Source organism: Typopeltis vanoorti, chromosome 3 (genome assembly GCF_054136105.1).
Source record: "Typopeltis vanoorti isolate ZY-2024b chromosome 3, IOZ_Tvanoo_1.0, whole genome shotgun sequence".
Classification (NCBI taxonomy): Eukaryota; Metazoa; Arthropoda; class Arachnida; order Uropygi; family Thelyphonidae; genus Typopeltis; species Typopeltis vanoorti.
The window spans coordinates 36829546-36842930 of NC_143551.1; the positions used below are offsets into that span (position 1 = coordinate 36829546).

Genomic DNA, 13385 nt, shown 5'->3' on the forward strand with positions numbered 1-13385 from the left:
TATTCTCTACACAATATTTATTTATTTATTTATTTTGGCAGCTCCTTCTTGATGATACTACTCATCCATTGAAATCCCACCTGATTTATCTTCCTGACTATATTTATGCAGTCTGATATTTCTTTTCCCATACATTCTTTGACCATTTCCCATATATTGCTAACATCCTTTCCTTGCCATTTATTATACCATGGCACTGCTCCACTCCAAGATGCCTCCTGAGTGTCATAATCACTAGCTCTTTAGGTCTCATATACACCTTTTGTTTAACTGAACTACACAATTAACCATTTCCCAGTTGGATGTAAAATTATTACCATGATTATGCACAAATTCTCCAATGCTATCACCACATCCAGCACTCTCAAACCTTAAGTCCCTTTTATCATATGATGTTTTCATTATTATTACTGCAACAACATTACCTCTCAATCATCATATTAAAAGTATTCAGGGCTTGTTTCAAATTTTTGAGGAAAAACTGGAGGCTAACTCCAAATATCAATAGCCAAACCATATATTTGGGGAGAGGGGCTCTATTTATGCCAGGGTTAGGTTTTTAGTAGTACTATTATAAATAAATCATTATAAAAAAGACATAATGGGAATCAATGACAGCCTACGAAATCTCCACTCATGAATAATTTAATGAAAAAATGTTATACGATATATATATATATATATTATAGACATTTAGCCTCATTCACCATGCATTTGAAATGCACCAGAAGCAAATTCTTGTGCAGCTTCTGTGTCAGCAGTGGGGTCACTCCCCTATAATTTTAACATAATGAATTTTAGTTTGTTGTTGGCGTTAAACTCATTGTCACCTTCTTCTATGTTCAGTCTAGCAGTGTTTACATCCATAGTGTGAGGCAGTCTAAAGAAAAACTGGGCTGGCTCGTACTATGGTAGTTTAATTCTAGTTGCCAACTAGAGGAAATTTTTGTAAGCCTTTCTTCAATCAGCTCCTTTGTAGCTGATCTCGAGAATGTGCAAGCACTTCATAAAACCATGCTATGTGCTGTCACTGAGTAATTCCTACCAAGATGTACACCATGCATGATTTCTAATTAATATTTCCATTAGTCTGTCAAAGAAACTAACTGGCTCCAGTTGTCCATTTTATATAAAGCCCCTTCCTTATGAAATGATATTATCCTTGAAAATTTCCATCAGCAGTAAAATAATCATAAGTAATATAATTATCCTGACATACATTTATTTATTACCAATGGGAAATATGTCCTCTCCATCTCCAGCCTTGTCAGTTGCCAGACATTTTAAAATTCCTTATCCTGGACCAAACCGCTATAGATGCATTTGTCTTCTTATGTCGCATCATCACGTCTTCAACATTTACTAAATACTCAATGTTGCACTGTAAATTTCTAAAGCAACAATGATTAATCACAGCAACACTGCCTGTATCCTCAAGGGGCATAATACAAAATACTATAATATTACTACATGATGGGATTAAAGTCTAACTTCTTATAATCTGTCTATTATCAATCAAGACTCCAATATTATCAGAACTTATATTTTGGTCTTCTAAGGTACTTCTTACTACCTTAATCCACCTAGATCTTGGTCTTTTCCCAGCTATCCTGGCATCAAACACCTGTTTTGCTAAAATTTCTTCTTCCATTCTGATTAAGTGGCTAACTACATTACGCTAACAATGTTAAGTTCTTTCCTAATATTTTCATTTTTAATATGATTCTGCATTGATGCCATTTTCTTCACCCTAATTTTTGCTAGAATTCTTCTATCTGAGGTCTCTAGTCTTTGATCAAATGTTTTCATTCTAATCCAGCTCTCAGATCCACAAGTTAAAAGTGGTTAAAACATAATGCTAAAATATAATTTTAGCATTATATTTTTATAATGGCTAACACATGTATAGAAAACATTCATTCATCCTTTGTTACAAGGACATCATCAAGAAAAGAGAAGATTGTTAACAACATTCAAAACAAGAATAGCAAGATGAGTCATATAGTATGTGTTTACTTGCTTGTATCTCAGTCATACCAGAGTTAACAAGAGAAGACACTATTAGAGTTTATACAGAAACACTAGATAACTTTTGAAATTCAAAAAACAAGGTTATATATGCAATTTATTCATTACTACAATGGCAAATTACTTCTCAAAAATCTGAGATTATCATACAATCAGAGCAATTAAGATTTGGATAATATCATACAGTTTTGCAAGTTTCAAAAAATCTACTGGAATGAAGAATCTTGATTCAATTCCAAAGAACTGATCCAAGATTTTTCTGTCACTAGTCAAAATGGCATCAAATTCTTAAAATCAAAGTTATGATTTTAAGAATTTGATGTAGTCCTAATGTTTTTGGATTCTAATCTTAGTAGAATGGCTCATCAGTCCAAAATAACAAAGTCAATATGAGCGGCTAGGAAAAAAGACAGTTTTCCAGCTTGTTTGAAGATAGGGTATAGTTTATACTTGTGAAGAAATGATGCTGTTTGTACAGATGTTTCTTTAAGGTAGGATATGGAAATTCTTTTTGCATCAGATTATAGTCCAACTGAGGGATGATATCTGTCGATAATTTTCCGGATGGTGGTTTCATTGTATTAATTAGTCATCAATGCATTTTTTTATTTAATGCTACCAAAAAAATAATCGAGTCACAATAACAGATTGTGTGAGATCTGTTGTATAGAGAGTTTTCATAACATCTGTCTTTGGGTGAATGTGATGGATGATGGCGTGAAAGATAGATGTATATGCTAGTGACGGAAGCTTTTCTATGAACAGACAATTCGATACTGCCTGCAGAAGTAGAAGTATGAATTATTAAGGTATTAAGAAAGGAAAGGCTTGTTGGATTCACATTCCATAGTGAATTCGATGTGGATAAAATCCACATCGAATGTGGATTTTATTTTATTCAGAAATTGCAGTCATTTCGATTCTCAGTGGGAGCAAACTGCAAAGATATCATCCATGAATTGAAGCCAGATAGGATGTTTAGGAAAAATGGTATACTAAAGATTTGACTTTCCAATGTTCCATAAAATAAACGCCTAAAGCTAGTGAGATAAGATTATCCATGGCTATGATTTCAAGTTGTTTTTAAATTTATTCTGCTATACAAAATAGCCTGCATTGATGGTGAACTTAAAATTCAACAATATCCTCAGGGAAACTACATTAAAGGAAACCATTATTTCATCATCTAGCAAATGCACTTCTTTAATATAAATTAAGTGGATATTAAATCCAACATCATTTCAAAGCCGAATACAGAAACTATAAAAGTTTCAGGTGAAAATCGACCAGAGAGCTTGCGGGAATACACTTGCTGCCATACTATGAGTTGCCCTAGCCGTACCTTATAGGAACAATGAACTCTCAAAGCACCCGTATATTCACCTCATATTCATTTTGATAAGGTTTCACTAGTCTGACAACTATTTCAAACTCATTGGTGCGTAAAGTATTTTAATAAATACTTTACGCACTGACCGAGAGTTCACTTATGGAAAATACACCTCTCCAATGCTTTGAGTTCCTTAGTACCAAGAGTTTTGCTCTCTTAGGTTTCTGCCTAGTCTCTGACAAAAACCAATGAGTTTGAAACAGCTGTCAAACTAGTGAAACCTTATCAAAATGAATCAAATTCAAATAGGAGGTGAACATATGGGTGCTTTGAGTGTATGTCACTCTTATAAGGTTTGGCTAGGGCAATTCGTAGTATGGCTGTAAGTGTATTACCGCAAGCTCTCTGGTCATTTTTTGCACTAAATTTTTATAGTTTCTGTATTCAGCTTTGAAATGATGTTGGATTTAAATCCACTTAATTTATATAATTTTGCATCGTCAAAGTGAAGCCTTTGGCTCTTTATTTTAGTAAACACTTCTTTAATTTTATATCTGAAGTCAATGCTGCTTTTAATATAAAAACTAGTATGGCAAGTAAGGTTTCAAAGAATGGAAAGATATTTAGCAAAATGGTAAGTGGGAGAGTCAATGCAATTAACTATAGGACATAATGGATAACCATCTTTATGAAAAACATAGATTGAAAAATTTGGAGAAATGGGCAAAGCTAATAATGATGGTGAGTACCTGCTGGATTTCTATTCAGGACAACACATACACACACACACACACACTAGTCATCACTAACACAATATTTCAACATAAATAAGTACAGAAATTCAAGTGAAGAAAAGATAGAAAAAAAAAAAAGTCTTACTGATTATACTATTGTTGAGAGAGATATCTTGACATGGTTCAGGATACAGTATTATTATTATTACATAACACCTCCAGGGAGCCGAAAGACTCATCGAGGGAAGGCACCTACTCTACAACTCTTTGTCTTCACCACTCCACCAACCCCAACTACCTTCATCATTTACACCAATACCATCTACTACCGACCACCACTACCACTAATATTTTCACTGACAATCTCACACATCCATGCGGGCAAGATTTGAACCCGCAGCCCTTGGCTGGAGAGCAGATACGCTAACGACTCGGCCAACCAGGCCAGTATACAGGGTATTTGGGTATATAGAGGTGCCAATCCAAATGCAGATCTAATTGGAATCTAGTTTGAGGCTATTCTGTATGTAATTTGAAGCTGCTGTAAAATAGGTGATTTTTTTCTTTTTTTTGATTTAGTGAGTATTTTTAGATTAGTGCATTTTTACTATATTATTGTGGCTTTTACTGTTTTTATTTTATTCAGTACATTTTCTTTTATCTTATCTTTTAAGATATTATTAATTAAATTAGTCTTTAAAATTGACACCAGAAACCCAGAAGAACAAAAAGAGCAGCATCGAAAGCTAAAGGGAGGGGGGGATGATAACTTGAAACCCACAAAGACAACCTTTATATTGATGACAATAAATGAAGAAAAATTAACATGCCATTTCAAGATTAAAAGAAAAATTCGAAAATCGACCAGGGAGTTGAAGAGAGGAAAAAATACATTTACACAAATGAGGAAATGAGTTAATTTAGTATAAATGAATTTAAGAAAAAGGTATGACAGTTGGTATGGGTAATGTATGCCCTCTCTCAATGAGTCCTCTTCTTGGAGGTCTAATAAATAATAATAATCACAAATATTACAAAATGAAGCAGGATAAAAATATATTGAAAAGAAAAACATGCAAGAAAATTTTTTAAAAAAGTAAAATTAAGCAGCTTTTACAGATTAAGTGTAGATTCAACTATACAAATATTATTCAAGAAAAACTGAAAGAGCTTGAAAAACCTTGGGCTCTCAGTGATGAACTCTGAAGAAAACCAACTGATTCAGCTAAGGAGACATGAAGAAGTTATCTATAGTGGATGTAAAAAGTTAAAGAGGCAGTCCTGGAAAAGAAGAAAGTATATCAAAACTTCCAAGCAAGTGTTAGCAGATGTCTTAAGAGAATATGGAGAGAAAAGGCAAGAGAACTAAGCTATGTGTAGAAGTGGCTAAACAAAAGTCCTGGGAAGATTGATAAGAATATAGAAGATAAATATCAGGAAAGGCAACAGAATATTCTGGAAGGTACTGAGACAGCTGAAAATGAAGGAAAGAGTGCTGTGAAAGGAACCAGTGATGATAAATGTGGTATAAGACTGAAACTAAAGATATTCTGCATTTATGGAGTAAATACTTTGAAAGATTGTTAAATGAAACAAGCAGTGACAAAACAGTGGTAGAAAATTTTCAAGAGGATTGTACTCAGTTAACTTATCAATACTTGAGGTAGAAAAAGCTATCAAAATCATGAAATATGGAAAGAAAAAAAAGCTGAAATAGATGATATTCAACTAGCAATGCTCAAATATGAAGGTATAAAGTGCTGCACTTTTATACCTCCATTACATTGGCTACAATACATAATTTAGAAGGCCTGGTGATGAGAAGATCTAATTCTAAATGAGTGAAGCACAACTCACATAATTCCTATCAATAAAAAGAGAAATAAAACTGAATGCGACAATTACAGGGGGAAGTCCTCTACTGTGTTCTAGAAGATTCGTGCATCCATACTCAGGAGGGTAAGAAAAATTGTTTGTAAAGGGAAACTGAAGAACAAATTAGGTTTAGGCCAATTAAAGGTTGTCAAGATCTGATTTTTTCCTTTAAGACAGACACACAGTTTAGAAATCATGGGAATATAACAAGGATCTGTATTTAAGCCTTGTAGATGTGGAAAAGACATATGACAAGGTTGCAAGATTAAAGCTGTTCGAAATGCTACAATTATATGGTGTAAAATGGAACATTATATCAAGCAAGCTGTATTTGAGTTGTAAATCAGCAGTCAGAACTGAAGGAGGTTCAAGATGATGGTTTGGTGTTAAATCAGATATGAGAAATGGATGTAAAAAATAAGAATTCAAGGTGTTAATCTCAGCTCTTTACTAATGCAGATATTGTAATTTTAAAATAAATCCAGTATAAGTCTACATGATTCCATATCTAAACTGAATTAACTGCTGTAATAAATTTAGTATGAAAATCAGAAATAAAAAGACAACATGGACAATGAAAGCAGGCAGAAACATTAAAAACATCGACCTTTACCTTGAATGGTGAACCTATAAAACTAGTATAACATTTCAGTTATTTAGGCACAATTTTTAGTGAAGATGTTAAATTAAATATGGAAATAGACAACAGAATTAGTAAAGCTGGTATGGTAGGAAGTCAGCTGAATAAATTTATATAGAATATGAGAAAAATTTCTCAAAAAATTGAACTAGCTGTATGCAAGATAATGTTCAAACCAAAACTAGTTTATTTTAACTAAGAGCTGGATTAGAAATAATATGAGAATATTAAGAAGAAACTTGATATTGGCAGCATTCAGGAGTGTGTTTGCAAAGCTAATCTCAGGTGCAGTATGGTCACTTAAACAGATGGGAGAGAAAAAGTTAGCAAAACAAGTGCTTCCAATATGGGTGGGAAAACACGTAGAGGAAGAATAAGATCTAGGTTGAATGACACAGTAAGAATAAGAAGTGCCTTAGAAGATTAAAAGAAAAGATCTGAATATTAGTCCTAACAAATAATGATTAATTAAGAGAAAGAAATTTGTAGACAGGAAGTTAGTAATGATATAAACTTTTCATGTAGTGCTATCATAATATCCTGTATCCCACGCATAAGGGTACATATCAGGGATTTGATTTGAGCGCGCGCGTGCACACACACACACAAACACACACTTACTTTTGTATTTGTAAAGCAAGGCAAGTTTGAAATAAGCATAAAAAATTTTAATAATATAGTATCATGATTAGTATTCATTTTAGATTAGCAAATAAAACATTTAAAAATATTTAGTTTCTTACCTTGGAAAACTAAAACTTCCATTTCGACTATCACCTGATGTAGATGTATCAGATAATGGTATGGCTAGTGAGTTGTGAGAACTGTTAATGATATCTTCATCAAACACTTCATCTATTGTAAAGATAAAAGATCAAACATAAAAGTAATAAGACTATTTTGCTGAGGCATAAAAATTATTTTGTATAAATTTACTTCTAATTAATTTACTTCTTCCATTGACATTGATATGGGTGATCTTTAGGCAAAAATCTAAAAATACTCTTTACTCATGGCTCCATTCAAATACATTTTATCAGGTAACTATACAATTTGCCACAAGTACATTTAGGGTTTCCCCAGCTAGTGAAATTTATTTTTTTTTAATTTTTTTATTTTTATTTTTTTTTGTTGTTGTTATATTCATTAGGTTTATAAATTTTTAATGGCAAGCTTATCTACAAAAGGTTAGAAATCTATAGCATAGCACTTTAGTATGAGCACTTGTGGATGAGCTAAGGTTAAATAAATGGAGTACTCTATATTAGAGATCAACCATGGTGCTTATCAGGGCACTTGAGGCCTTCACTAAAGATAATAAGTCTGATACCAGATGCTGAAAATCATCCAATCCACTTAGCAGCATTACTGAATGGCATTTACAAACATTCATGACATAGCAGAATATGAACCCACAGCCTGCTAGTTGCCAAATACAGATAATTGGTCTTAGCTAGCAATTACTGTCATTTTGGAGAATGTATGGTAAATACTTAACTGAAACGAATTTTGTCTTTTAGCCTTAATTACCTGGGTAAGGACTTTCATAGTAACAAACAGAATAATGTAGTATAATATAATATAAAATTTCAACATTAAAATATATGAACTGGTATAACAATTTCTCAAACTGTCATGTCAGCCCATATATTTTAGTAGGAGAGTATACAAGAAATGACATTCTCATGTATATCATATCCGTGAGGTCTAACATTAAATTATATTCTTGAAATTGTATTTATTTATATAATGAGAATAGCTAATTTCACTACAAGCTGTTTTCTAATTACCTACTGAAATGGTAAATACTATCTTCCCAAAAATAGCCATAAAAAGAAAAGGGACAATCTTTTTAATTACACTGGACTGCTGGGTTAAGTAGTAGCATTTCCATTCTCTAGTATATGGACTAGAAAATACAGATGCTGTCTACTGATTTTTAAATGTGTCAAAATGGTAGCTACTTCTCAGTGCTCAGGGTGAAATCACTACCCTGCTTATTAGAAGCTGAAGAGGTTTAGAAAGTACTATGTTTGATCACCAGAACAGAATTCCCAGATTATTTAACAATTAATCCACCCGAAATACTAAATTTGCTGTACGTCGACAATCTGACAAGTAAGGCTATCATAAAAAAATATCTCCACAACCTTCAGCAGACAGATAACTGATATCTGGCAATTACAGATGCACAGTTCTCTTGACCATAACAACTGGTTATACACATCAAGGTGCCAACCTACATTCCATTATGGTTAGTCAGCTCTAGTCTGATCATGTCTTGGATATTTTGCACATGATCAGATGGAAAAATATACTATGCTTCATCACAGCAAATACAAACTTGAAAGACTCTTTTTAGAATCAGCAGATTTTTAAAAAAACAGCTTAATTTAAATAAATATAGTTCTGCTAAACTTCTCAAGATTTGGGAAACTTCAATTCTTAGGCCTCCTGCCCAGCAACTAAAGCTAGCCAAAAGCACCAACAGAGGACACTCTGAGCAGGACATTAGTCTTTTAATCTAACTTTTCTACTCATTGTGTTATGTGTTCTTTTTGTGCATTACAATATTAATATTGTATCCCTGATGATGTCTCTATGACAGAGACAAAGTATGAGAATGATTAAACTTGTGCTTATTTATTTTTTTGTGCTGTATTCATTCCATTAAACCTAACTATGAGCTTAAACCACATCTAAGCCCAAATACTGGGGGGGGGGGGGGGGGGAACTATGATGTTCTTTTTGAATAGGTGGAGGTTGTAATCCTTGGGAAAGACTGCTTCAGAGAGTATAGATAGATGAATGAAGAAGAAAACTTGACTGGGTAACAGCAGAACTATAAATGGATGTTGGGTTAGTTGCTGCTCATGTAATGGTAAGTTTAGACAACATATGTGTGTGTGGAGAGGAGAATAACAGATAAAAGTTCTGTGGAACATCATCCATAGAAGGCATAGAGCAGATACAGACCATCTTGAGAGAGAGTAGTTAGTGGAGTCTGTGAGAAAGGAAGTCAAACTACCTTCTTTTGGACAAAATCAAGAATTTTTAGGGAGATTTTTTGGTGCACCTCAAATAGAAGATGCATTTTAAACAATTGAATTTGTCAACTGTTTTGTTACTTTAAGCTATTGTGGCACTTCCATGTACCGAATCTGTCATGTATATCATGCTGTTCCATTTCTGTGCCGAAGATGACTGACTTAGACAAAAATTTTATCATTAAAAATTAAGTACTTAATGTGAGTTATTTCTTTTATTTTTAATAATATGTTTAATTGCGTTGTTCAAAGTTTAAAACAAGCCATACAGATTCGCTTCTAAAGAATTTAAGAATTTCTTTCTTGTTATCTAGTTGTGTATTTCAAGATTAAGAAAACTTAAGTAGAAACCCTTTATAGTCTAACGATTTCATGACTGTTTGTTGTAAGGTAAAAATCTGTTTTTGGTAATCCCTATTTGATATCAAACCAAGCTTGTCATCATCAATTTTTCTTAGCCTTTTCTCAAGTATGAGTCAGGAAAATGTCCTATAATTCTGACATTTAATTCATTTTCCTTTGGCACCTACGAGAGTTCTACCCTATTCATTTGGAATTTGACATTATGATCAAGTGTTCTGGATGATTCAGCATAGCAACTGCAAAACTTTTATACAATGATATTTCAGGTCAGCTTGTCATATACTTGAAATACATTTCTACATTCCAGGTTTCTGATGGCATTTTTTTACATCAAATATTGCTATATATTTCTGATAACATTCAACACAAAGTTTCTGAGGCTGTTATATCACTTGATGCCTCAATTAATAAATGTTCAAGTAATTTTTTAAAAATGTGAATCCAACTCATTCCCCACCTATATATTAGCATCAGTTCTGTGGATGGATAAGTGGGTTATATAATGTGGGAAATCACCAGCATATTCTTAGTATGCACTTACTGGGTGGGTATGGGGGGGGTACAGAGTATAGTATGGTCTTCTTCTTTGACCATTGGGGCCCTATAAAAGTGACAGTCCTGACATAGTCTCTCCAGGTGTTTCTGTCCTGGGATCTCCTTAAATAAGGTGAAAAATGAAGAATAAGTCCATTTTCTAATATTACTTATCCAAATGATTCTAGTCCCCCTCCCCCCCCACCTCATGTTTTTTTTTTTTTTTTTTTTTTTTTTTTTTTTTTTTTTTTTTTAACCCAAAGTCAAGCTTTCTAGAGCTATTTTAGGTAAACTATCAGATCTAGCCAAGAGACTCGGCCACCAGAGCTGTTTTCAATGCATTTCAGTGATGATATTCTCGTGTGTTCTGGGCAATGGAGCTGATTTTCCTTCAAACCTCATTTTGCCTCTTTACAAGCCTGAAATAAGACCTCACTTGGACTATTGTGCACAGGTCTGGTTTCTGTTGTGATTCTGATACAGTGGAGCGAGTGCAAAGGAGAGTGTTAAAAATGATATCAAGATTGTGGAATACTGATTATGAAGACAGACAGAGAATTAGCAGACTGAAGACACCGGCAAACAGGAGAAAGAGGGGTGATATGATTAAGACTTACAAACTTCTGAAAGGATCATACAGGATTTCATTTGGAATTTTTCATTTTATGGAGAGTGGGGAAAGGACATCCTTGGAAGCTGAGAAAGAATGCTGCTAAGAAGGGATGAGATCTAGATTTTTCCATCATAGGACAGTATGTGATTGCCATTGTGTGTGCAAAAAGTGTGAATGAATTCAAGAATAAGTATGATAGCTGGCATGCATAGTATGTGGTCTCCCTTGACGAGTACCTGACTCCATGGAGGTCTCTCTTAATAATAATAATTTGTTACATGTGCCATGTATGGTATGTTATTTAAAATTTTCTGTACTTAACCTCGAAGACCAACAGTCTTTTTAATCATCCTTTAGTATTATTCAACTCTCGCATCTGTATAGTAAGAGAGTTAACAAGGGTGTCAGTGAGGTAGGGTCTTATAGTTAGCTGTATTTTATTATTCTTTCCAAAGTGGCTGTTACCATCTGAAAAGCAACAGTTGCTTTAGAACTGCATGCCTTAATATCATGTTTAGACTGGCTATGTTGTACACTTCCCAAGTAAGCGAATCTATTTCTTCCAATTTTTCATCATTAACTGAAATGTTTATAGGCTATTTGCCTGAAGGCATCATTTCTGAATTGTGAATGCTGATCTTTAACCCTGAATTACTAAGTCCATTAGAAGTGCCTCAGCTATTTAGGTGCAATTTTTAGTGAAGCTGGCAATTAAATATAGACAACATGAATTAGCAAAGCTGGTATGGTAAGAAATCAGATGAATAAATTTATATAGAATAATAGTGAAATTAGTCAAAACACAAAAACTAAGCTATATGTAAGATGATGTTCAAACATTTCAACTTATGGACCTGAGAGTTGGGTTAGAAATAGAGTACTTGATCAAAGATGGGAGACCATAGATATGAGAGCTCTGAGAAAGATTAGGAAAGTCTGATGGCATCAGTGGCAGTATCAATATTAAAAATTAGGATATTAGGAAAGAACTTAACACTGTTAACATTGAGGAATGTGTTGGCAGTGCTAATCTCAGGTGGTATGGTCACTTAAACAGAACAGGTGAGGAAATGTTAGCAAAATGCATTCTTTGACAGAATGGCAGGTAAAAGATCAAGAGGAAGACCAAGATCTAGGTGGTCTGGTACAGTAAGAAGTGCCTTAAGAAATAGAAATATAAGATTTAATAATATTGGATTCTTGATAGATAACAGATTATCATCATCATCATCAAATTCCTGACATGTACCCTCAAGGGGTGTACAGGATATGATAGTACTACATGAAAAATTTACATCATTACTAACTTCCTATCTACAATTTTCCTCCAAATCAGTCTGTTACTTGTCAAGACTCCAATATTGTCAGATCTTATATTTCTATCGTCTAAGGCACATTGTACCATTTCAATCCACCTATATCTTGGTCTTCCTGCCAACCTGGCAGAGAAAACTCATTTTGCTAATCTTTCCTCGCCAATTTTTTCAAGTGACTATACCACCTAAGATTAGCTCTGCTAATCTCAGGTGGTATAGTCAAGTTCTTTCCTAATATCCTCGTTTTTAATATGATATTGCCATTGATGCCATCAATTCACGCCTCTAATCTTTCTCAGGACTCTCATATCTGCAGTCTCTAGTCTTTGGTCAAGTGTTTTACTTCTGACCCAGCTCTCAGATCCACAAGTTAAAACAGATTCGAATACTGTCTTGTATACAGCTAATTTGGGGTGCTTAAGGGTCAAAACTGTATAACTGAGAGGAGACCTCCACATAGCCTTTAAAGGAATGCGGAGAACCGACCAGGGTTTCTGACCTAATGTCCAATCCTCACCTTCTCGTGGTGCACCCTGTTGGGTATCTACTTGGATACTGAACGGACGAGGATGGGCTGGCAATTTGGGATTTAGCTGACCAAATTGTATTCTTATTGGTTAAACCAAAATGAAAAAAAAAAAAAAAATGATGGTACAACATGACAGAATTTCATGCCGGCTGTGGTGTCGCCCGGTTAAACAAGGCCCCCGTTGTTTTCGCCAGGGAACCAGGACGAACAGCGAAAAGTCAGCTACTGGAACAAATCTGAAAAGAAACCCCAACTCAACATCACCAGAGTTAAAGATCGGTACTATCAATGTAAGAAGCCTGAATGGCACAGAAATGGAGCTAGCTGAGGAATTAGATAAGTACCAGATCGACATAATAGGGGTGACTGAAACAAA

At 34.0% G+C, this 13385-nt stretch overlaps 1 protein-coding gene across 3 annotated transcripts in view; it reads right to left on the reverse strand.

The window, feature by feature from the left end:
- The window catches only part of LOC150108050 (membrane-associated tyrosine- and threonine-specific cdc2-inhibitory kinase-like), a 187397-nt gene that overhangs the window by 25030 nt on the left and 148982 nt on the right, over positions 1 to 13385 (reverse strand). For all 3 annotated transcript variants that reach the window (XM_090415547.1, XM_090415546.1, XM_090415548.1), the window contains one exon: positions 7351 to 7462. In XM_090415547.1, coding sequence (XP_090271673.1) covers positions 7351 to 7462 — 112 coding nt within the window. The remainder of the gene's footprint in view (positions 1 to 7350; positions 7463 to 13385) is intronic.